Source organism: Elgaria multicarinata, chromosome 3, assembly GCF_023053635.1.
Source record: "Elgaria multicarinata webbii isolate HBS135686 ecotype San Diego chromosome 3, rElgMul1.1.pri, whole genome shotgun sequence".
Lineage (NCBI taxonomy): Eukaryota > Metazoa > Chordata > Lepidosauria > Squamata > Anguidae > Elgaria > Elgaria multicarinata.
The window spans coordinates 62,039,627-62,064,566 of record NC_086173.1 but is presented as its reverse complement, the minus strand read 5'-3'; the positions used below and the strand labels follow the sequence as shown (position 1 = coordinate 62,064,566).

General features: G+C 41.9%; 1 protein-coding gene across 7 annotated transcripts in view; it reads right to left on the bottom strand.

Moving 5' to 3' along the window:
- The window catches only part of WIZ (WIZ zinc finger), a 60,141-nt gene that overhangs the window by 11,587 nt on the left and 23,614 nt on the right, over positions 1-24,940 (bottom strand). For 5 of the 7 annotated variants that reach the window (XM_063120449.1, XM_063120451.1, XM_063120448.1 and 2 more), the window contains 3 exons: positions 17,691-17,739; positions 13,476-16,021; positions 12,872-13,237 (listed from right to left, as the gene is read on the bottom strand). In XM_063120449.1, coding sequence (XP_062976519.1) covers positions 12,872-13,237; positions 13,476-16,021; positions 17,691-17,739 — 2,961 coding nt within the window. Of the gene's footprint in view, positions 1-12,871; positions 13,238-13,475; positions 16,022-17,690; positions 17,740-18,238; positions 18,340-24,940 lie in introns of those variants that run through there. The other 2 variants (XM_063120453.1, XM_063120452.1) reach the window with 2 other exon arrangements.

Sequence of the window (24,940 nt, the reverse complement as noted above, 5' to 3'; positions counted from 1 at the left end):
CAGAGGGATGATCCCAAGATATAGGCCTGGTCTAGCCATGGCCTGAGTTCAATGAGTCTTACTTCCAGGTAAGTGTACATATGACAACAGCCAGAAGTGAATTACCAAAACAATACTAACAACAACCTTGACATACAAGGAAGAGTGAAGATATTAAATTCATAACTAAGCCCTTACTTTTGCTTAAAAGTAAAAATATGTGTGAGATCACTGAGCATTAAAGAAATTTTCCTGAGTATGTTTTTTTTAAAAAAAACACCCAATCAATAACTGAATAGTAAATCAATTATATGAAAATATAACAAGTCATGCTATTTATTTGGGCTGGAAATATTATTATTATAAGACAAACAAAAGTCTGAAGGAAGATACAAAATGTAAATATGGATAAACATTACCATAGAGGTAATGAGACCAGATTTTAATGTCAGAAGGTGAAACTATGATAAGCCAATCTGTCTTCCTAGATAATAGGACATAAAATATTTGTTACTCATTATCCATTAGATGAGCTAAACAGAATCCTTAGGGAAAGATAATAAAAAATAATCACATCAGCTAGCCCATCAATTGCTTTTTAATTACATGCTTTTTAGTTACATGCTATATTTCCATCTTCAGTTCAGTAGACAATTCCTTACTTGAAACAGAAAGCACTACAATGAGTGGCCTTTATGCAGGAACACCACAGATATAAGGGGAAATTTGTATTGATGAAGAGAGCAGTAATTACAAACAAACAGAAAATGGGTGTCAATATTTTCATTATAAAGGACACAGTTCTGCCAGAGTAGAGTCACAAAAACTGTTTCTAATAAGAAGCAGAGCATAGGCTTATCTGTTACAATCCAAAATGAAAGTTACAGCAACAGCAGCATTGTTAAGTCATTTAGCCAAAAACTGGTGACAAGGATTAATAAGGGCATAGTGCTAAGCATATTTATCTGGGACTAACACTTATTATAGAGAGCCAACATGGTGTTGTGCTGTCGGACTAAAACTGTGGAGATCCAGGCTCAAATCCCCACACAGCTATGAAGCTCACTAGCTGACCATGGGCAAGTTAATATTTTTAGCTTAATCTACCTAACAGAGCTGTTGTGAAGATGAAGTAAAAAGGGCAGGGATACCACTATCTGAGCTCCATGGAGCAAGGGGCAGGATGTAAGCATAATAAATAAATATAAGTTAATCGAATTTCTAAATAAACACATAGGCACACTGCAAAGATGGGGATGGGCGAAGAAAACTCTTCTAAATGAGACTTATTCCATCTGTTGTTTGCTGGAGAAACTCAATACAATTTAGAAATAATTATATCAGCTACCTAAATGTTATAGAAGTGTCCGTTCTATAAAATATCTTAAACAAATAACAAATGGTTCTATGAAATATCTTAAACAAAGAACAAACAGGACAGGCAGAAGATTAAAGTAGAACTACTGTCTGTTCTACATTGCCTAGTACACTGGGGAGTTTAAAAGACAGAAGTAAAGCATTTCATGATGCACAAGCCTGCAGATAACAAGACAACCTTTTGTATTTAAATCACAGCACTGACAACATTCTATAGATTGCTCAGTACACAAATTCCTTAATCTTGATTTGAGTTTTAGACTAAATCAGCCAGTACCCAGTAAGAAGCTATTATTCAAAAAGATTTCCGAAATCCACTTTAGAATTCATATTTATTAATACGGAGGACTGTTCTGTTTAGAAGTAACGTGATTCTAAAGTCACAAGAACCGAGAGCTATTTTGTTTCAATATGAATTATCCCGTTTTTCCGGGCGGACAAAGATGCTTTGATAAACAGCCCACTTTTCCATTACTAGCGGCTACCAGAGACAGTGACCAGGCGCGAAGGGCGCTGGCCAGATGCTCCGGGTGCTGCAAGCTAAATCTAAGGCGGCTGAAAGACTGTGTGGACCACCGCTATCAGTAAGAGGCGCGAGAGACCGAGCTACCCGGACCGGAGGAGGAGACAAGTCTATCAGGCCTTGACAGGAAACGCTTTAGGATTCCTCTAAGGCAAGCGCGGGAGAAACAGGGCGCTGCTTACTGTCACCCAACTCAACCCCACAGCGCCTTTCAGAGGAACGGGCGCCGCACTCCCGTCAGCTACAGCCCGGGTTCCCCCGAAGGCAGGAGGGGGAGTCAAGGAAGGAAAAGCGGTATTACATCCTGACACTCCCGGCTCGACCTTCCTACCCGATGGGCCGAAGCTCCCCTTCCCCTTTTCAGAGGCTTACCGGCCTCGGGAGGCGGCCCCGCGCCCGCTTCGTCGTCTCGGGGCCGCGGCGCCGCCACCGCTTTTGTCGGTTTGGGCTGCGAGGGGGTGGAGGCCGCCATCTTGGGTCCGGCACATGCGGGGCGGCAGCCAGGCGGGACGGTGGAGTGCCGAAACTCCAGCTGAGCCCGAACAGGTGAAGCAGTCGAGCGCCGAGTTAATCCAAAGAAGCCGGCCCCGGCCGAACCAGAATTCCACAGGCCCAGAGCGATGCCGGAGAGCACGAAAAAAAGCAACGCACGGATCCAGACAGAACAACTCCAGCACCGAATTACCGATGGCTGCCTCGCCTGCAAGGATGGAATCTCGGAGCTTAATACTCCAACAGGCAAAGCCAGTAGAGCACCTAACTCGCCTGAATACAGTTTGAGGGTTTCCTGCAGCGTGGCAAGGCCCAGGAGCGATTTGGGCAGAAAGTACACAGGAGATAGAGAAGGCGGAGCAAGCTAAAGGGCAGGTAGAAAAAAGGAGAGTTTTTAATGTACACTAGAGGATATACATAAATAAACAATTGGTGCTTGTGTGTCCAGTTATGAATAGACGGTAAGTCTAATCACAACCTTTATGAAATAAGCAATTATCCAGAACTGAGCAACAGTAGCAATCCGAGGTTTCTGGTGAAATATCTCATTGTGAGAATGGACAAAAGGAGATAAGATGTCTGTCCTTTTATTTCTGGCGTCCCCTACTACAGCATATTGTATTTCTGGATCAACATTAAGAATAGGAAGTCAAGAAGCTGAAAGACAAAATGGCCAGAGAGTTTTTTTAGTCTGTCCAGTCCATTTGAACAGACTCCAGGCCACTTTGGAATCTTCAGGGCATATTGAAACTCAGTCACCTACTACACATGGAGCAGCAGCAGAGGAACATTTGAAGGACAATGCTCCAAAAAGATCCTTGATGGGTGGAGGTCCCTGGGGCGACTAAGAGAGCCTGGCCAAAAAGTTCCATTGTCCATGGCCTTCCCACAGGCTGCTGCTTAGCAAAAATTACAGAGAAAAAAAGAGGGATAGAATAAAAGTACATGTCTGCATTTGTGTCGCATAGAGGGAGGAGACAGTTTTGGAAATCAGCAAAAAAACAAAGATGATTTTGTAAGATTACAAAATGACTTTGATTCGATCCTATGAGCAATGAGTTTTAAAAAGGGGGGGGAATACAACTTGCTGGAAAAAAGAATACCCCCCCTTATGAAGAATCTAGGTAAGAGACATTTTAAAGGATTGTTGTGTGTTGTATAGCTGCAAGCACTGATTGGTAGATTAAACAGTAGAAGCTCAAATTAAATAGGTACTTTGAAAGCAATTTTAATCAATCATTCTTTAATTGCTGGGACTGTGAGTTAAGGTCACTGTCAGTGCAATCCTTTGCACGTCTACTCAGAAATAAGTCTGAGTTCAACAGAACTTACTCCCAGCTAAGTGTGCACATTGCAGTCCCTTTTTTTAAAAAAAGCCTACTTTGGTTCTGGTATGTTATTGTAATAGAAAATGAAAAGGATAATATTATTATTATTATTATTATTTATTTATATAGCACCATCAATGTACATGGTGCTGTACAGATAACACAGTACATAGCAAGACCCTGCCGCATAGGCTTACAATCTAATAAGTTGTAGTTAACAATAAAGAGGGAAGGAGAATGCAAACAGGCACAGGGAAGTGTAAACAGGCACCGGGTAGGGTAAAGCTAATAGTATAGAGTCAGAACAAACTCAATATTTGAAGGCTATAGGGAAAAGAAAAGTTTTTAGCTGAGTTTTAAAAGCAGTGATTGAGTTTGTAGTTCTCAAGTGTTCTGGAAGAGCGTTCCAGGCGTAAGGGGCAGCAGAAGAAAAAGGACGAAGCCGAGTAAGGGAAGTGGAGGTCCTTGGGCAGGCGAGAAGCATGGCATCAGAGGAGCGGAGAGCCCGGGCGGGGCGATAGTGTGAGATGAGAGAGGAGAGATAGGGAGGAGCTAGACCGTGAAGAGCCTTGAAGGTCAGCAGGAGAAGTTTATATTGGATTCTGGAGTGAATTGGAAGCCAATGAAGAGATTTCAGAAGTGGAGTGACATGGTCAGAGCGGCGGGCCAGGAAGATGATCTTAGCGGCAGAGTGGTGGACAGAGACCAGCGGACTGATGTGAGACGAAGGAAGGCCAGAGAGAAGATGCTTCTTATGATAAGGGGTAGCTTTCATTAAATTGTAAGTTCTTCAACCTTCCTCCAGTTTCTCAAGATAGCACCTATATTGAAGTTTTAGTTTGTTTATATACACACACACTGAATTCATGGGGCTTACTAATGAGTACACACTGAGGGAGTGTGTACTGGGGAGAGGCAACGAGTGGGGTACCGCAGGGCTCAGTCCTGGACCCAGTGCTCTTCAGCATTTTTATTAATGATTTGTACAAGGAGGTGCAGAGAACACTTATCAAATTTGCAGATGACACAAAATTGGGTGGGATAGCTAATACCCTGGAAGACAGAAACAAACTTCAAAGTGATCTTGATAGGCTGGAGTGCTGGGCTGAAAACAACAGAATGAAATTTAATAGGGATAAATGCCAAGTTCTACATCTAGGAAATAGAAACCAAATGCACAGTTACAAGATGGGGGATACTTGGCTCAGCAATACTACAAACGAGAAGGATCTTGGAATTGTAGATCACAAGCTGAATATGAGCCAACAGTGCAATATGGCTGCAAGAAAGGCAAATGCTATTTTGGGCTGCATTAACAGAAGTATAGCTTCCAAATCACGTGAGGTACTGGTTCCTCTCTATTCGGCCCTGGTTAGACCTCATCTAGAGTATTGCGTCCAGTTCTGGGCTCCACAATTCAAGAAGGATGCAGACAAGCTGGAGCGTGTTCAGAGGAGGGCAACCAGGATGATCAGGGGTCTGGAAACAAAGCCCTATGAAGAGAGACTGAAAGAACTGGGCATGTTTAGCCTGGAGAAGAGAAGATTGAGGGGAGACATGATAGCACTCTTCAAATACTTAAAAGGTTGTCACACAGAGGAGGGCCAGGATCTCTTCTCGATCATCCCAGAGTGCAGGACACGAAATAATGGGCTCAAGTTAGAGGAAGCCATATTCCAGCTGCACATCAGGAAAAACTTCCTGACTGTTAGAGCAGTACGACAATGGAAACAGTTACCTAGGAAGGTTGTGGGCAATCCCACACTAGAGGCCTTCAAGAGACAGCTGGACAACCATCTGTCAGGGATGCTTTAGGGTGGATTCCTGCATTGAGCAGAGGGTTGGACTCGATGGCCTTGTAGGTCCCTTCCAACTCTGCTATTCTATGATTCTATGATCATTTAGGGGTCATCTATTAACCCTAGGCTGAGCACAGCCAATAGTGAGGGATGGTATGAGTTATGGCCTTCCAGATGTTTTGGCCTACAAGTTGCCCACCCCTGATTAGAAACTAAAAAAAATTAACTCCTAGGTTGTGTTGCACTTTCTGTCTCAGCTCTTTGTTTAACTAAAATGCATATGGAGGAGATTAACATTAAGTCATTCACAAGAACTAAGATATTGGTTCCAAAGTTTCTAGAATTTCTCACTTAGCACATACCAAGAACTCAATTAGCATTTTATTCCCAGATTTATAATGAACTGGCTACTCCAAAAGGAGATTCTGCAAGTCCTCCAAATTGAATAAAACTTTGTCAGCAATATAATACACCCTCTACTTTCTTGAATTAAAAATCACCATTCACTTTGTCCAGATGCTTGGATTTGATATAGAAAATGCTGCAATGAAACTACTGATACATTAAAGAGGGTATAAAGATTGACAGGAGTCCCGAACATACAAGTAAATGGCATTTGCATTAAGATAAAGAACAGTTTTGAAAGGTTTATCTTTTGCTAATGGCAAACAAGTACAGGTTTCAATTCACTGGCTTTTGCCAATAGTCATACAATCCAACTGTTCATCCATTACTGAAAATACACCTTCAGATAAGGGAATAATACTGCATTTTGAATGAGAAGAAACAAAACATTCTAAAGCTGTATTATTTAGTAACATCAAGCACATCATTCCATTCTCTAAATGCTTCTCCACTGTCAGTATTGCAATCCTATTTTATGTCCATGTTTTGCAGATTATGTTATAATGTAATGTCTTTACTTTCTGAAAATGCTGCCATTTTGTTCCATTTTGCTTAAGGCTAAACAACTTTCTATATAGATACATTCTCAGACAACTAAATTCTTGAGTGACAGCTTTTAATTATGATTGTATTTACAGCTTGACTGAGGGAAAACCAGATAAGAGGCATAACTGCTGCCACTCCTCATCTCCTCCACATTTCCCATAAAATCCCTGTTCTTATCATTTTCTCCTGGGGACAGAGCAATTTGCAACATCATAACCTCACACCACATTTATTAAGCTAGGCACCTGAGAAAGGGCAAGAGAAGAGACAAAGGGCCAGTTTGTACATCACAATAACCCATACTGAAAATAAGCCACGGGGGGGGGGGGGATATTGTTTGCTTACTAAACCACATTACTCTCAAAAGATGACTGGGGGGCTCTGTGACTTCCCATGGCTTGTTCCTCCCTTAGTCTTCCAGCCCCCACCCAGCATGTATCCCAGGGGCCTTCGTGGCACAACTCCATTCCAGGAGTATTTGTGGGTAAGGCTGATGATATTGTGGCAAAGGCCTTTTTGCTCGCAGTCCCTGCCTGCTCAAAAAGTGGCAATCCTTCACCCTCCCTTATGCACCCTCCATTCTCTGTTTGCTGCCCCCTGTTCCATAATCAGCAATCCTCCTCCCGCCTTGCTTTAGCGGGTTACTTTTATGGCCCACCTCCCCCCACCTATCCTGCTTTCATCAGTGGAGGGGAGAGTCATAGTTTTCAGGATGGTTTGTAAACAAGCCATGGGTTTCAGAATGGTTTGCAACCCACTCCAGCCACACACACCCTTCGCCAGGTTCGTATGTCACAACAATCTGAGCCCAGTGAGGGTAATTATGCTGCTGCTGCTGCTATTATTATTATTATTATTATTATTATTATTATTATTATTTAGATGTCTTGCAACCAACACACTTGCGGAAGGAAAATAAGCCACCATGGCTTTTCCCCCCCTCTGTGATAAGCCAGAGTGGGTTGTGAGCCGTGTTTTAGAGCAGTTTGTAGCATTGTCTAAACCCAGCAGGGTAGCTTTAGCATAGCTTGTTTTTAGTCTGGTTCACATGTCACGCCAAGCCATCCTTAGAGTAAAGCACCATGGGGGGGGGGGCTGTTCACTCACCAACCTGAAAGACTTTTAGGTGCTTTGCAGCTTTCAATGGCTTGTTTACCCCTTCAGCCCTCCTGCTCACTCTAGGCATGTGTCCTAGGGGCTTTTGTGGCAGAACTCCTCATTTCCTCGGTCCCTACATCAACACCCTTTCCGCAATTCATCTGCTTTTGTTGCCGCTACGAAGGAATAACTCCCCCTACCCCCAGCATGAGATCACCAAATGGAATTAATTTCCTGAGCCCTTATGAACATGGTAACACATTTGCAAACTTTTCTTTTTAAAAAAGGGTCTTGTAAAAGTGCACAAGAGCACTTGTCTGCCATTTAGTCAAACATACTGATATCCCCCTCTTGTCAATGTCCTTGTCAATTTCATGCTCCATTTCAGTGCTGGCCTTGCTAGTGAACACCTTTTTAAAAAACAAAAAAACCCACTGCTTCATGTACTACCAATTACACCCGCTGGAAAAGCTTCTTCTGCAGCCACCAGCCACTTTCGGCTGTCCCTCCCCTTTCGTACTTGTTGCTTCCCTCCACCAGTCTCTGGTTTTAAGCTGTCAAATATACATATAGGTTATAGAGCAGTGACAAAGAGAAGAAAAGATGCACAAATTTCAAATCAGAGCAAGTAGGGAGAGCAATTGGTAAAGATATGCAAATTTCAAGGCAGGCAAGTGAGGAAGATTGGTAAACAATTTCAAGGCAGAGCAGTAACGCGGAAGGGAAAATTACCCAAATTTCATAGCCGTGGACTTTCAAATGTGCACGCTTGTGTAAGACCCCCTCAAAAATGTTGCAAATACACAATACACTCTCTGGGGTCCTTTCTTCTTGACCTTTAGGAGCAGAGGGCACTGAGAAGGGATGAGGAGAGCTGGCAGCAGCACTAGTGAGATCGCAAGGAATGGCAGTGGCTTCCGCTGCTCTTGCCTAACGGTTCCTGATAACCGATAATGAAGTTGCTCTGTGAAGTTTGGATATCATAACAAGTGACCCTGGACAAGCCAATAACAAGCCGTGGGTACTCAGTCTGGCTTGTTCATGATTTTCCCCCCACCGGGGAAAGTCTCAATTGTGCAGGTGGCGTGGATGGGATTCCAACATGAAAACAGGAGTGGTAGAGCTTAAATCCCCCTTCTCAAATTGCCATGGTCCCAGACGGGGCAGTGTGTGCTTACTCAAATGTAAGTTAATCTGAAATACACACATAGCTTTGCTAGGAAGAGGAATATTGCTTGTTCCAGGAAGCCTTCCAAGAAGGCTTTTTTCCCTTTTCTTTTTTTAAGAATCAGAGGACAGCCAAAAGCTTTAAAAAAAAGGAAATCACACACTTGGAGGGAGGCTTTACTTTTATTGATTAAAAAACTCTTTGCAGGTGGCAGAGGGCAGAGAAGGAGGAGGAGAGTGAACAAAAGCTATTTAAGTCTTTAAAAGTCTTTAAAACACACACATACTTGGTTTAACTCTTATTTCTCACAATTATCTTTGCAGGTAGCAATATGATTGGGGGGGGGGGGGAGAGAAAGGTTTCTCCCCAGAGCTAGCAACAGCAAAACACACTCAAGCACACAAAGCATACCAATAGTAAAAAGGCTACTAATGTAGTGAAGCCGCAAAGGATGCTGGGATACATGCCGCAAGCAGGTGGGAGGACTAAAGGGGAAAAAACACATAGCAAGCTGCAGAGCTCCTGATCATCTGTTGGGAGTAATGTGGATTAGCCACCAACCAACCCAGAGTGGCTTATTTTCAGCACGGCTTATTGCAATGTGCAAACCCACCTGAAGAATGGCAGCAGATCTATGGATCTCATAACACCTAGTTCCACCCTACATAGCCAGTGGCAGAGTCACTTGAATATTTGGGATGAATGGTACATGCTTAGGTCACAACTGCTAAACTGGCATGGAGAATTTGCACTGATATCTCCTTTTATAAAGATTGGTGTAAAGCCTTGCTCACTGGGGCACTATTTTGTCCCAAACCTCATGCTCTGAACTGGGGTGGGTGGACAATGCCAGCTACAGGACTGGGTACAGTGCTGATTGCTCTTCCTATTTCCTATTCCTTTTAGCCTCCTGCACCAGAATAAAGACCTTATTCTGGTGTAGAGGGTTGAAATTCAGATCTGTAGAGATCTATTTACATAGCATCTACACATATGTGAGATAATCAAATTACATATAACACACAAATCTTTTCCCCCATGATACACAAATACAACCACTTTTTCAGATCCAAAGACTAATTGTTGCAAAGACTACCCATCACCAATCACTTCTCAATCTACACCTAAAAATAGTAACATTTCAATTTATATGTTTAATATTTTATAATCCACAGTGTTTACACTACCAGTGTAACTTGGTATCAGCCAATAAAGCTGAGTGGTGGGAGATTCAGGACAGATAAAAAGAAGTACTTCTTCATGCCATGCATAGTTAAACTATGGAATTTACTGCCACAAGTTGTAGAGATAGCAAATCCATGGAGGATAAGACTAACAGTGGGTATTAATCATGATGGCTATACATTACCTCCAATATCAGAGGCAATACAGATGCAGGGGAACACAAGGAGGGGGGCAGAGTACTTTTGTCCTGCTTGTGGGCTTCCAAAGGCATCCAATTGGCTGGTGTCAGAATTTGGGCTTCTTGACTGATGCCATATGGGGTTTGGGATAGACTAAAGCTAAAGCGGCTATCACACAGTGAATCAGAGACACTGAAATCCAAAACCACCTGAGACTGACTGTACACCATCCTAACTATCAGAACTATGTAGGAGCATTTATAATGCCAAATTATATGTCAAACCTATCAATTCCTGAATATAGGAAAGCTTTTATGTTAACCAGATTAAATGTTCTACCTTCTGCACTCCTCGAAGGCAGATATAATAAATCCCTGTTCAAGAGCAAATATGCCCTTGTGACATGGGAAAGTGTGGAAACTGATGCCCATGTATTACTCCATTGTCCTTTTTTACCATGACCTCCACAAAGATCTTATTACCCCAATTCTCTTTTAAAAAACCGCAGGGAGATCTGAAGCATTTTATTTAAAATACCTATTATCAGATCAGAACCTCCTGATTACACACAACGTAGCACAATTCTGTGCATCTGCTATCACCTGCAGCCCTGTCTTTAACTGGATTGCTTTCATAATAGTTGTAATTGTAGTTATTTTAACCTGCCGGTTAGTGACGCTGGTCTCCCTGTTCTTAATTTGGCTTGCTTTTATAATTACCGTATCTTGCTTTTATTACTGTATTTCTAGCTATTTCTTATCTGCTGGTCTATGACCGAATACATTTGATTGACTGATTGATGGCTGGTGCCAGGATGCAGGACTAGATAGGCTTTGGTATGGTACCACACGGCTCTGCGTACATTCAGGTTTGCCACTTCATCTGCTATTTGTGAGGACCTGTCCAGCAGAGTTGTTGCAAGCAGACCGTTTTCTCTATTTACATTTCTCCATTTTCCCACTTTGTAATTTTATAAGCCTCTATTTTGTCCTTCCTTGGTCATCTTTCTTTTTCTAAACTGCTGACTTAAATGCATTTGACTAGCAACAAAAACTCATCCATATGTGATTTTCTTTTCAACCCAGCTTTCCATTTGAGTCACTATCTTAATTCCCCCATAGGAGTTTTTAAAAAGTACAGAAATATACCCTTCTGCAAGTGTAAAACCATTTAACTGTTTTAAACAGTCTGGAACAATTTTATCAACGGACAGATGCATACTAATAGGAGCACTAATAAGGGTGTGCAAACTGATGGCTCCATATGCTGATGTTTCAGCTGTTAGTGAGCTTAGGCAGACTTTCTTGCTATATGAGGTCTCCATGTTGCAAAACCACCTGCAGTTTTTTCACAGTTCTTAATGTGGGTGACCTTTTCTCAGAATCAGAAGCACACAGCACCATGTCTGTAAATTCCTTTTTGTCAGTAATTCCAATCCCATTGTAGAAATGCCCACTTGCTTAGCTTGCATATAATGAACTGATATATTTCTTGCTGGTGAACTTGCAAATGGATTATTTAGCACATTTTTATTCTGTTCTTCCTCTAAATAGCTTGTGGTAGCTTACATATGGTTCCCAGGCAGTGACCCATCTAGGCAGTTCACAGGCCCAGAATTGTTTAACTTTAGCAGTGGTGATGCATCATGTGCCAACAGATCATTTTCTGAGCCAATCATGTAACATTCCTGCATTTCACAATGTAACATTCCCTTTGAATCAGCTATTTAGCATCCCTTGCACTTGTTTCACAGACAGGGGGACTCATATCAACTTATTGATAATAACATCAAAACATTGTGTTGCAATTCACACCTCCAAGGTTCTAAAAGTTGCACAAACAAGATGACTGGCAGTATTAAAAAGAATGGCCTTTTTCTAGTGACAGAGAGAGAGAAAGAGAGAGAGAGAGAGAGAGAGATCACCCTCTATAGAAGTTCTGACTAATCTATGTCTGTTTACTTTGCCATTTGAAAGGGTATCATACTGTCCATTATATAAGCTGTGGAGGACCCCCCTATAGTCTCATAAGCCTCATAATGTTGAAAAAAAGAGATCTCAGAGAGGCATCCGGCACAATTTTCTCTGCACTGGCTGCAAGGAGAAGAGGAGCACAGATTCTTGTGTCCGAGGTTAGAGTACTGTCTCTAACCTTGGATCCAGGAATCCAAACTATCCAATTCTTGTTTTTTTATACATTCCTCTTAGACTGAATCCTTTCCACTCTACACTTTTGTTCTAATTCTGACTTAATGTTTTCTCTCTCATCCCCATTTTAGCTTTTCTACTTTTGCTTCCTTCTCTTCTCTCCCCTCACTTTAAAACAAAACAAAACAACTTTCCCCTTTTCCTTTTAAAATCCTTTCCTGAAGCAGATCTAGACTGAGCCAGGAATTGAACAAGCCTAAAAGACTTCCAGAAAGGCTTGAGCTCTAGCATCTCTCAGTAGACACTACTTGGAATAGGTGTGTGCCGGGGGACAGGGACGGAAAGATGGAAATCAGATGGAAGATGGAAATCAGAACACAAGGAAAACAGATTCTCCCACTAGCACATTCAGGTTTCCATTTCTCCCTCTGTAGGCTCCTTCAAAATGCCTGAGTCCCCCATTTTACAAAAAAAACCCACCCAAAAACCCACCTTGCACCTCTGCTTATCATTATAATTTACAACATACACCATCATTTCATTCATGTTGTGTAAAGGTTATATTCAGGGAGAGTAAAAGAGACAGAATGCTTACTTATATTAGCACTATTTCTAGTATGCACATAAAGCTTAAAAGCTGCTTACCATCTCTGAAGGACTGCATGGGCTCGTCTCCCCAGGAAAGAGGGAATGGGGAGAAAGGTGATTGTGAAATGCTGCATTCAGATATGGGGGTCGTACTTTTGCCAGGCCTAAACCCAAGCATCTCTCTCTCTTGATTTGGAGATGAAGGCTCTACTCCTAGCGCAGACTGAAGCATAGGATGTTCTGATGAGTTGGCTAGTAGCTCTTTCAAGATGTTAATTGGAGAAATGGTAAGCTCCCAGTTGGTGATACCAAAATCCCTCAGGTGGGCCCTGGCATGGCTGGACAACCCTGCACGTGTGTCAAAGCCAGCCCCACAGAATTCACATCTCATTAAACTGAAAGTACTTGGGTCAAAGTTTGCAACTGTGGGAAAAGAGAATAATCCATGTCATAATAAAGCATGAAGTAGAGGCAATAGATTTTCAGAAAACCCACACCACCACTAGATCACGTGATTAAACACATAATACCGTGACCACTAGATATTGCAAGGATGCTATAACATCTGCCGTTGAGAGAGAAAACGGGAACATACATACCCATCTTCAAGGGAATGAAAAATATTAGGAAAAAATGAAAAAATTATAAATTGAATACATACTACCTTTTTTCTTCTTCTTTTGGAAGGAAAATTTTTGCTCAATAGCTTTCACTTCTTCTGCAGAGATGAAGTGACGGACATTGTAGCTCACACCCACCCTGTTCAGGTGGCCCCGCACGTGATTGGCTAGGCCAATCCCATTGTGGAACCTGTCAGGACAGTATGGGCATTTCCTCTCCTCATTCTTCAGCATTGATGAATCTGCATCCAGTAGATCATCCAGCTCTAGAGATCCTTCTAGAGAGGAATCTAATAGGAAGACACCTAAAGGAAGGGACTCATCCATTCCAAACTCTTGGGAGAGAGGCGACAACTTTTTCTTGAGGATCTTCATCTTGGGTCTCTTCATCTTTCTGGGATAAAGGTTAATCTCCTCAACAAGAACAACAGGAACCATCTGACGTAACTGATGCTGCTGTCCTGCGGATGCAATTGGATAATCTGTTTCCTTTAAAGTACCCCTGAATGTCCTTTTGAGGTCCAAGGCAGATTGAGGAAGAACAAAGGGCCTGAAGTATCTATTTTCTGCTAATTCTATTTCTGTTGCTAAGGGAAATTCTTCGTCCATACTCCTAATATCATTTGCAGGTGACCATTTGTGCTGCAGTTCCTCTAGCCCACCTGGATGGCTTTTGGCATTCTCTCTCTCGGCCTCAAGTAGCAGTGCTGTGCTTTTATTCTTCACTTGTTTCAGGGCATATGGAGAATATGCTTTTGCTGAGGTAAGAGGGGACATCCCCAAGATCTTATGTGAAGAGCTGTAGGGAGCTCTTTTCCTAGCCCGAAACCCAGGCATGGGGATGTCTTTTTTATTAGTGCTATTGCTTTTATTAAGTCTCTGGTGGCCCAGTGTAAAACCAGGGACAGAATCATAGTGGGGCATGGTTTCACAGTGGGGCTGGGGAAAGTGTCTGTCTGCTTTGCTCAAATAATCGCTTTCTGAAAGTCGGCCTGACCTGCTGGGGCTATAGGCATCCCTACTAGTTCCAGGCTGGTTCATATCCGCGTCAAAAGCCTCTGTGTTCCAGGATGGGTGGGAATGAGCATATTTCATGTGTTCTTTTAAAATGTTTTCATTTGGGGCAGGGAAGCTGCAAAGCATGCAAGTACTAAGACCTTTGTTGCTACTGTGTGCATGTGTCATTTGAGGTACATTTGGTCTGAAGTGCCTATATACGTTTTGCATGGAGCCGTCCCGTGGTTCATTACCACCAGAAGTGCCAAACAAATTCACATTCTTCAACCCCTGGTCTTTCCTCTCCCTGACATGCATCTTTGCATGCTGGACAAACACCTTAGAGGAGTTGGTGCCAAACACACATTTCGGGCACTGTAGCCTGGCATCACGGCCTTCATCTGGGAATTCATTGAGCTTCTGAATTTCCTCAATGATTTTTTCTCTCGACTCCTGATGGAGTCTCTTGTGCTGCTCTAGAGAACCAATATCCCCAAAAGCCCATCCACACTCATTACAGGTCAAGTGACACTGACCTCCAATTCTCTCTCTGCTTTGATCCTGCCCTAGTCCCCTGTTATGTTGAAGCATGTGATCCATCAAGTGTTCCTTCATCTTAAAATAGATGCTGCATTCAATGCAGGTGTACACAGTGGGGTCCTCTTCCTGCCCTATGTCATCTTTCCCCTGCTCCTCTAGCAGGACATTGCACATATAGGGCCTTGTCTCCTCATAGGTGCTGCAGGAAGGAGATTCCGCAGACCTCGGAGGAATATGCTCCATAGTGTCTCTGGCACTAACAGTCCAAGGATGTTTACGGGCAGCAAGGTCCGTGGCGGCCTGGAGCGCTGATTTCTGTAATGGCCACTCCGCTGTGTTAACAGAACTTACTTCACCTAAATCAGAGTCCATTGCCTGTCCCTTCCTGGGGGAAAGCGCACTCTCAGCAGTCTTCACTTGACTTAAGTGAGGATTTAGCATTTTTCTAAATACTGGCAGAGCCAACAAAGAAGCTTCTCGTGCAGACTGTCCCCTGACAGACAGGTTTGTTGCTGCATCGGCTGGCTTATTCATGTCTCTGTAGGGAGGCCCAAGCCCTTCATTGTGCTCAGAAAGCCAGTCAAACCTCTGAAAGCCCTTCTTGTCCAGCTCTTGCCTTTTGTCTAAGTGCTCTTTGCTGAAGGCTTCTAGCTGCTTTGGTTCATTGCTATGGTATCTTTCATCCCCACCAACAGTCTGTGCTCCAGCAAGTGGTGGAGAAGCTTCCACTGCTGCCTTGCCAGGGTCTAAGTGCTCAAGCTCCCCTTCTAGCTCGTCAGTATTCATTTGCACAGTTTTTATAATGTTAGGTTCCGTTGCAGAAGTGGGCTCCTTAGGGTAAGAAGGATTTCTCCGTGCTGCTTGCTTAGAGTTCGCTGGATCCTTCAAACCAGGGAGTCTTTCTAAAGTGCTTTCTTCTTTGGAGACACTACCCATTGTCTCCCGTGTAGAGCAATCCCACAGGACAGCCGTGCTTCTTTGATCTGTGGGTCCCCTTGAATCTGCTTTATAACAGCCTTTCCTGAACTTTACACGGTCTTCTGTCTTGGTGCTGAAAAGAACAGTCAACACTTATTTGCTGAAGACTCTATATTGAATTGTTGCCTTAAAAAGATAAACATATTTAATAATCATGGACTTTGAAGATATTATTGCTCTAACTCACAGTACTCATCCCCCCAAACCTCCCCTTGGTGCTGTGTAGAAAACTGATGCATCAGCACATTTCAAATGCCTGCTCCTCACACTTCCATCTATGTATCTACTAACAGCATTTTTAGAATGTATTTTTATTTATTTAATTTCTATTCCGCCCAGTAGCCAAAGAACCATTCTTCCTAACTGCAGCAGCAAGAGCTGAAATCCCAAAGCCTGCTCCACTGGCTCAGCCAGCTGGGACTAACGGCCTCTTGGTGTCTTCTCTCCCAGAATTGGCATTGCAGTGGCCATTCTACCTGGTCACTATGTAACTGGAAAGTTCTGGAATCTAAATTTGCTTTTTGCTCCTCTTCCTTCTCATTATTTGTTTCTTTTTGTATTGTGTCATTTCAATTCTACACCTGAGGACAGGGCGTGAGTCTTTTTTAATCTTTGTACAGCTCCAAGATAATTTTAGGCACAATGATAACAAATCATCATCATCGGCTGCTTACTATCTAGCTCAAGGGTGTGCAACTGCAGGAGATCCGGGGACCATTTTTGTCCCCCAGACCCCCTCCCCATGGGCCACACCTCCCCATGGGCCCTCCACGCTCCCACAAAATAAAAACAAAAATCAGTATTTTGCTGCTGCAGTTCAACAGTAAACCACTCCATAGTGCTACAAGGGTTAAATTTAGCTGGTGCAAGGAGGAAAGAACAAAGCCCCTCTCCCCTCTCCTCCTGATTCTGTTTGGGGCCTCTGCATCTTTTTTTGTCACAAAAAATAAAGTGACCAGTGCCAACCACGCTTTTTAAAATATGTGCTTAATGTAACTTGTAGTTTGGCCCTCATGCTCTCCCACCTCCTGGCCATTGTCCCATCCTTCCATCATCACTGGAACCTTTTTTTAAAATAAAACTGTAGATTTGTACAATTGCACCTGTGTACCTAGTGCACCTGTGCTAATTTCTTTTTACAGAAGTGTCCTGTGGATTGCTTGCTCTCTAGGATGAAACAATAACTGTCCTGCCGAAAATGAATTATAAACTTCATTAGACTTTTGAAAAGCAAGCATATCATTCCAGTTCCTTGGCCAATATCACCTCCAATGGAAAGGGGAGGATACTTGAGTAGCTGATGGGACCTACATATTCCCCATCAAGCCTATATGGCAACGAGGACTACAGAAATCCAAGGACGAATTATTGAAGCATCCTGCTATTTAAAAGCTTGAAGTCTAGAGATGGTACTAACTCCCCCAACCCTATACACTTTACTTGGAAGCCAGTCTCAATGATTTCCACAGAGGTTATTTCAGATAAACATGCCTAGGACCAGTGATCAAGTATGTGCTATCAACTGATCCACAAGCATTTCCGACTTGACTATGACCCACTTCAAAGAGAAGCTAGGGAAATTTTCCAGGAAGGATTACATGGGTGAGGCTGCACATGTTATATTGAATGGTATTATACTAAGCTTGATGTTCCAGTACAAATGAAAGACCTTGGGAACTGGCCCATAGAGATTAAAAAATGCCAACCACTGTAATTCTTCCTCTAGAAATTTCAACACTTACCAGACTTCCTTCCTGCGAGTTGTGATAGAGACAACACTATGAGGCTCATCTGCAAGACAGAGAAAGTAACATCACAGGCCTGACTGCCGAATACAGTGTAATTTACAATCATGTAATTTTAAAGCTATAAAGCTTTCCAAGCAGATAAAACCACCCAGCTTGTGTGCCTTCCTGGGGGCGATTTTGGATTAGCATGGGATTTCTAACCCACACTATTTAATCCTGAGCACCAACAATTTGATATATAATCATTCCTTCAGTTAAGCAGTTTACATTTTTAATATATATATATATTTGAAATAAATCATGCCCAAGAATCTTTCCCAAAAGAAGGCAATTTATTTAATTGCGATAGGTTTTATTTGAGCTATGCCACAGAAATACAAACTTGCTCTCTGTATAAAGTCAGAAACAATTCTTACACAACATTACATTATAGTTGACCACTATAAATACAGTGATTTGCCCTGCCTATGCTCTCAGAGAAAAAGCTACACACACACACACACACACACACACACTATATCACACTCTTATATTATACTCACCTCCCAGACCAGTTACAAAGACTAGAGTTTCCATAATCTTACATTTTGAGGAGACAAAAAACTACTGCTTATCTTGAAACATTCTTTAAGAAGATTTCTCATCAAACTTCAGCAATAGAGAGACAACCTACATTTCGATTTACTCTCAAATTGGAATAGAGGCGCAAGTTGAAACAAAAAGAAAACCAGATTTTTACAAATGACTCACAAAACTCCTTGTCCCTCCCACATGGATCATCTCTAACCTAATTTAGCGGGCTCTATACCAAGGGCAGGCAGAAGGTAGTTCAGGATGTACTGATAGAGCTCCAGATTTAATAACAGCAAGAACGGAAAAACTTTTTCCCTCTTAAATTACGTAAGAAAGCTTTGGAGAAAGCAGGAGTAGATGTATATGGAAAGGATTTGCATGCAAGCTCCAGTTCTGTTAGCGAAAAATTCCTGGGCTGAGCATGTGCTTAGAAGAGGTGCCTTGTTCCTCAAATCTATGTCCACCTTCCTAAGCCACTATTTTGCACCTGGCTCTGATTAGTGGAGTTCAGGGTGTCTATTGAAAAATGAACTTGATCCTGCAAACCTAAAGTCACCCACCGCCTCCTTGCAAATGTTTTCCTTCAAATTCTCTGAAAGGGTTTCCTGGAGGTAGAATCACATATAATAGATACATGGAAACTGCTTAGGTTCAGCACAACATTCCAGGGACTAATGCAATAATCTATTCTGGGAATAAATGCAGAGGATTTGGCTTTCTTTGGTGCAAAAACAGGGATTGGGGCGGGGGGGGGGCAGTGTCAGAGTACACAAAGCCCTGCTTTTAAAACAGGAAAGCTATGCAAAAGCACAAATTATGCCCACATATCTTGACTTACTTGGCATTCCAATGAATGCTTTAAACTATGCCCACTATCTGGTACTTCCAAGTGCTGCACGGAAAGTCTTCTATTATTTTGGCAGCCACCAAACGTCTGGCCCAGACACTCACTAAAACCTTCTGCATCTGGCTCTGTGCTGAAGTGCATTGTCATTTGGCTGCATTCTACAAAATCCCAAGTGAGATGGCATGCAGTGGCAAACCGTGTTCTTGAGGAAACAGACTTTACTTTGCCAGAACCTGACTGCTTGAGAAATGGCTTAAGGAGAGAGGCATTATACAAGTTCACCATAATCATATTAAAGCCATCTTTAATTTAAAAAGCCCAACTTGTCACATGTCTTTCATATTCATACAGTCCAAAATGGTGGAAGCTTCAATAATTTTCAACTACTGATCAGAATTTAACAAGAACATAAGAACAGCCATGCTGGATCTGACCAAGGTTTCAATGTAGTCCTGTTCACACACAGTGGCCAACCAGCTGCCCAAGGAAACCCGCAAGCAGGACATGAGTGCAACAGCATCTCCCACCTACATTCCCCAGCAACTGGTGTACATAGGCTTACTGCCTCTATAGCATATAACCATCAGGACTGGTAGCCATCAAAAGCCTTATCATCCATGAATTTGTCCAACTTCCCTCTAAAAGCATCCAAATTGGTGGCCATCACTACATCTTGTGGATGTGAATTCCGTAGTTGAACTATGTGCTGTGTGAAGAAGTACCTCCTTTTTTCTGTCCCTGAATTTCCCACCAATCAGCTTCATGGGATGACCGGGTTCTAGTATTATGAGAGAGAGCAATGTCTCCCTATTCACTTTTGAAACACCATGAGTAATTTGTACACCTCTATCATGCCCCCTCCTTACTTGCTTTTTCCTTAAGCTAAACAATCCCAGCCCAAGGATAATTCTAGTTGACCTTGTAAGAAGTTTTTCCAATTCTACAATATCCTTTTTAGGTGCTGTGACCAGAACTGTGAACAGTATTCCAACTGTGGTCACACTATAGATTTGTATAACAGGAGTATGATCTTTGCAGTTTTATTTTCAGTTCCTTTCCTAATTATACTTAACATGGCATTTTCCTTTTTCACCACTACTCCACGTGTTTTCATCAAGCTAACCACCACAATCCCAAGATCTCTTTCTTGGTCAGTCATTGCTAGCTCAGATCCCATCAGTTTATACTTGACGTTGAGAACTTTTGGCCCAATGTAAAGTACTTTACACTGAACTAAATTGCCATTTTGATGCCCATTCTCAGTTTGGAGAGATCCTTTTAGAGCTCCTCACAATCCCATTTTGTTTTAATTACCCTAAATAATTTGGTATCACTGGCAAACCTGGCCACACTCCTAATTCCAGATAATTTATGAATAAGTTGAAAAGCATTGGTCCTAATACAGATCCCTGTAGGACCCCACTGTTTACGTCACTCCATTGGAAGAAGTTTCCATTAATCCTTCTCTCAGCTTTCTGTTTTTTAACCAGTTGCTGATTCATAAGAAAACTTCTCCTCTTATTCCATGCCTGCTAAATTTGCTCAGCAGTCTTTGGTAAGGGACTTTGTCAAAACCCTTTGAAAGTCCAAGTAAACAATGTCCACTGAATCACCCCTGTCCACATGTTTATTGACACTCTCAAAGAATTCTAGAGATTAGTGAGAGGGGACTTACCTTTGTAGAAGCTGAGTTGATTCTTTTTCAGGAGGGCTTGTCCTTCTCTATGCTTACTAATTTCAGCTTTAATAATGCTTTCCACCAATTTACCCAGAACAGACATTAAGATAACCGGCCTGTAATTTCCTGGATCCCCCTGGATCCCTTTTTAAAAATTGGTGTTACATTTGCTATTCTCCAGTCCTCTGGCACAGAGACTGATCTTAGGGACACATTGCATATTACTGTTAGAAGATCACTTTCAGTTTATCAATAAGGTAGAGGACTTCACCTTTTGTCACCACTAGGGCACAGTCATTAAGGGCACTGATAAATGTAACCTCTTTGTTGTGACAGAACATGCATTGATCTCATCAGCGTGGAGGTAATTGAAGTCACCCATTATTACAACACTTTCTCACATGAAGGCTTCCCTTATTTTGTTTTTCATCTCAAGATCACCCTGAGTGTTCTAGTCTGGGCAACGACAGTATACACCTAGTACTAAATTAGATTTAGAACCAGTATTCACCCACAGTGCTTCTGTGGAAGAGTTGCTCAACACTCTACCCTCTTTGACATACTGAGCAACACCTCCTCCAGTAAGTCTTTCCATGTCCTTTCTATAGAGTTTATAGCCAGAAATAACCATATCCCACTGGTTCATTCCATTCCACCAAATTTCCATAATGCCCACTCTATGTAGGTTCTCCTTTAAAAGCAGGCACTCCAATTCTCCTATTTTGGCTTGGAGGCGTCTAGTATTTGCATAGAAACCACCTATACACACTATTCCTCCCCAGATCTCTCTGGCCTGTCCATCTTCTGCTATGGCACTTAAGCCTCTTTGACTGGCTGTCATGTTTCACCATATGCTCATGGCCTATTTCCTCCCCTTCTACATTTGAGCAATTGGAAACATTTTCAGCTTCATTCCCTGGAGATGATTTAACCTGAACCAGATGCTTCACAGCTCCTGTCAGCTTTTCCCAAGGGTTCAGTTTAAAAGCTGCACCTATTTTATATAGTGTCAGCTAAACATAACTCAAATGAAAAGAAGGGGAAATTGGAAAGAGCACAAAACTCATCTCGTAAGCACTCTAGGTGTGGTATGGAACTCTTTCCTGGATAATTAGGGAAGAAAACATAGGACTTCGGAGCACAAAGTGTTGCATACTAAGGGCAGTGTCGCGTAGTGATTAGAATATTGGGACTAGCACTGGGGAGGCCTGGTTTCAAATCCTCACTCAGCCATGAAGCTCACTAGGTGATTTTGGGCAGATCATGATACCACCCTAACCTGTCTCACAGGGTTGTTGTGAGGATAAAATGGGAGAGGAGAGAACCATGTACACCATCTTAAGTGCATTGTAGGAAAAGTGGGATACAAATGCAATAAATGTGCTGTGATGTTAAATTCATACGTGTATTTAACATGCAAGTTTTTTAAAAAAAAATGCAAATAGCATCAGCTGGGGGTGATAATTATTGGGTTCACAGCAAGCATGGAAGGAGGAATTGAACCCTTTCCTCCTTCGCAGCAATCCTGAGGAAAACCCTCCCTCTGAAGTTGGTACTTACTTTGGGAAGAAATCCTCCACTGATGTCAATGTCTAACTCGGCAGAGGATTTACTGAGACACATCTATAATTCTGCAAGTGCAGGTAGCAGGAACAATGGCAGACTGCTGACATACATTGCTATAGATGAAACGTATTTTAATATGTGGCTTCAGCAAGCGTTATAGTGGAGAGGAGAGCAGTAACGTGATGTCTGAGCTGGCAGGAGGAACCCAGTGCTACTGGAAAACATAGGACGAGAGTATCAGGTCTTAACTGAAAGAGAGCTTGAAAATGCACTGTCATTTTTGTAGATGTTGTCTTTGTACATTCCTATATCTGAAAGCATTCACAGATAGGAAATGTAGTGTCAGAGACTACAAATCATCCCCAGCTATGGGAAGCATTGATTACATTTGCAGTGCAATAAAGACAAAATGAAAGAAAAGAAATGTAAAGTAGCTACAGTGCAATAAAGATAAAATGAAAGAAAAGGAATTTAAAGTAGCTGCAGGCAAGATTTACGATTCATTGCAGTTTTCTCACACACGATTAACCAGGGAAAGAAAAGTTGCTAGTGTCATCTCAGGATGAAGACAGATATAATATTTTAACCGTATGAGCCTGCCTTTAGCCCAGTTTCAGATGTGCAACAGTAAGTCAAATTATGGTTCAGTTAGCAACCTTGCCCCCTCTACTTTACATGGGCTATTCTCCCACTTTTTAAAGAGCACATGTAGATTTATAGGTTCACCCTTTTCCTTGTAAAAGCAAATGCAAAGATTTTTAAAAAAACAGTTGTAGAACTATTCCAGAGTTTGAGAAGGAGGGAGGTATGTTGGGGGGAGGGGCTGTATGGCTTCAGGTTGCTGCTGCTATAAGCAGAACCCTGCACTTTTGCTGCTTTGGGGTTGTAGCAGCGAGGAATAATAATAATAATAATAATAATAATAATAATAATAATAATAATATTTATTATCCGCCTCTCCCTCCGGATTGAGGTGGGGAACAACATCAAATACAAAAATACTATAAAATACATAAAACTGATTAAAAACGTATAAAACGAATACATTATTAAAATAACAGCCAGACATCTTAAAATTTGACTGGATAAGCCTGCTTGAAGAGATCAGTCTTTATAGCTTTTTTTAAATTCGGAGAGACTTAAGTTGGTGAATCTCTCCCGGCAGGCCATTCCACAGTCTGAGAGCGGCAGAAGAGAAGGTTCTCTGGGTAACAGTTGTCAATCTAGTTTTATCTGGCTGAAGTAAATTCTTCCCAGAGGACCTGAGTGTGCAGGGCGGATTGTACAGGAGAAGGCGATCCCACAGGTAACCTGGACCCAAGCCAGTAAGACTTTAAAGGTAATAACCAACATTTTATACTTTGCCCAGAAACTAATTGGCAGCCAATGAAGTGATTTTAAAATTGGTTTAATATGGGCACCTCTAGGTGTATTGGTGACCAAACTGGCTGCCATATTTTGAACTAGTATGGCGGATGTGCCGTACTTGCCTGGGTCCGAAGAAAAAAGTCAGGTTAAGTCCCTAACTTTTTTTCTTTGCAGCTTCATGAGAAAGCCCCAGGGTGAGTGTGCAATGGCTACTGCATCATATAATCGATGCAGAGCTACCACAAACACACCCCGGGTGTTTCCTTGCTTATAGACAAGCCCAGGGTTGTCACAGGAACTAGCCAATCAACAGCATTTAGAGATGAAATTTTCACATTTAAATTGAAACACTTTCAAAAAACTGCAAATTTGTTTAGCACTTGCCCCAAAGATAAAAAGATAAATTTGGACTAAACAGATACAACACTCTTCCAAGCCACTCCTGTTATAATACATATGATACATCTATGTTCACCTCCACATTTTGACGAAAGGCACAGCTATGCTATAATTTGGATGCTTGCTTCTCAAAAACAAGTGAATCTTTTTTTTAAAAAAAAGACTCTGCTTCAAAGTGTCATGTCAAAACACAGAATGAATTAATCTAATTTTCTTATACACTACTTTCAAACCAAGTCATGAAATGGTTCCAATTTTTTGTTGAAAGGCTGATGAAAATCCAGGCCGGAGGATAACATCTGTGAAGTTTTAGAGAATGACTTATCTCAAAGTTCTTCATATTTGTAAAAAAGTGTTTTGCAAGAGAGGAGAAATGAAATTGATCTCTTGGTAGAGAAACAGCAAGGTCCTGTTTGTTCAGAAAACAGATACTGAATAGGCTAGTTTCAGTTGAAGGGAGGGAAGAAGTTGCAGAATTGCTATCTTTATGAAGGGACAAAGAAAGGGACATTTTAGAGTATTAAAAACGTGGAGCCGTGTTCAGGGAAAAGAGCAAAAGTACAGATAAAGAGAGAAGGACAATGGTAGAGGTGGATCTTAGGAATTCTTTTGTTCGTGGGAGCTCCAGCATGCTCTATTTTTAGAAACCATCTCCTTTAGAGGAAAAACAGAGCGATTTATCTTCCTTCTGATGAGCACAAAACTGTACTCTGTGCTGCAAGACCTCATTTCTTGGAAACCGCAAGAGATGAATTTAATGTCTTGATCTTAGCAGGCTAGCATTTTACCCTCTATGGAAATCCAAAATAAACT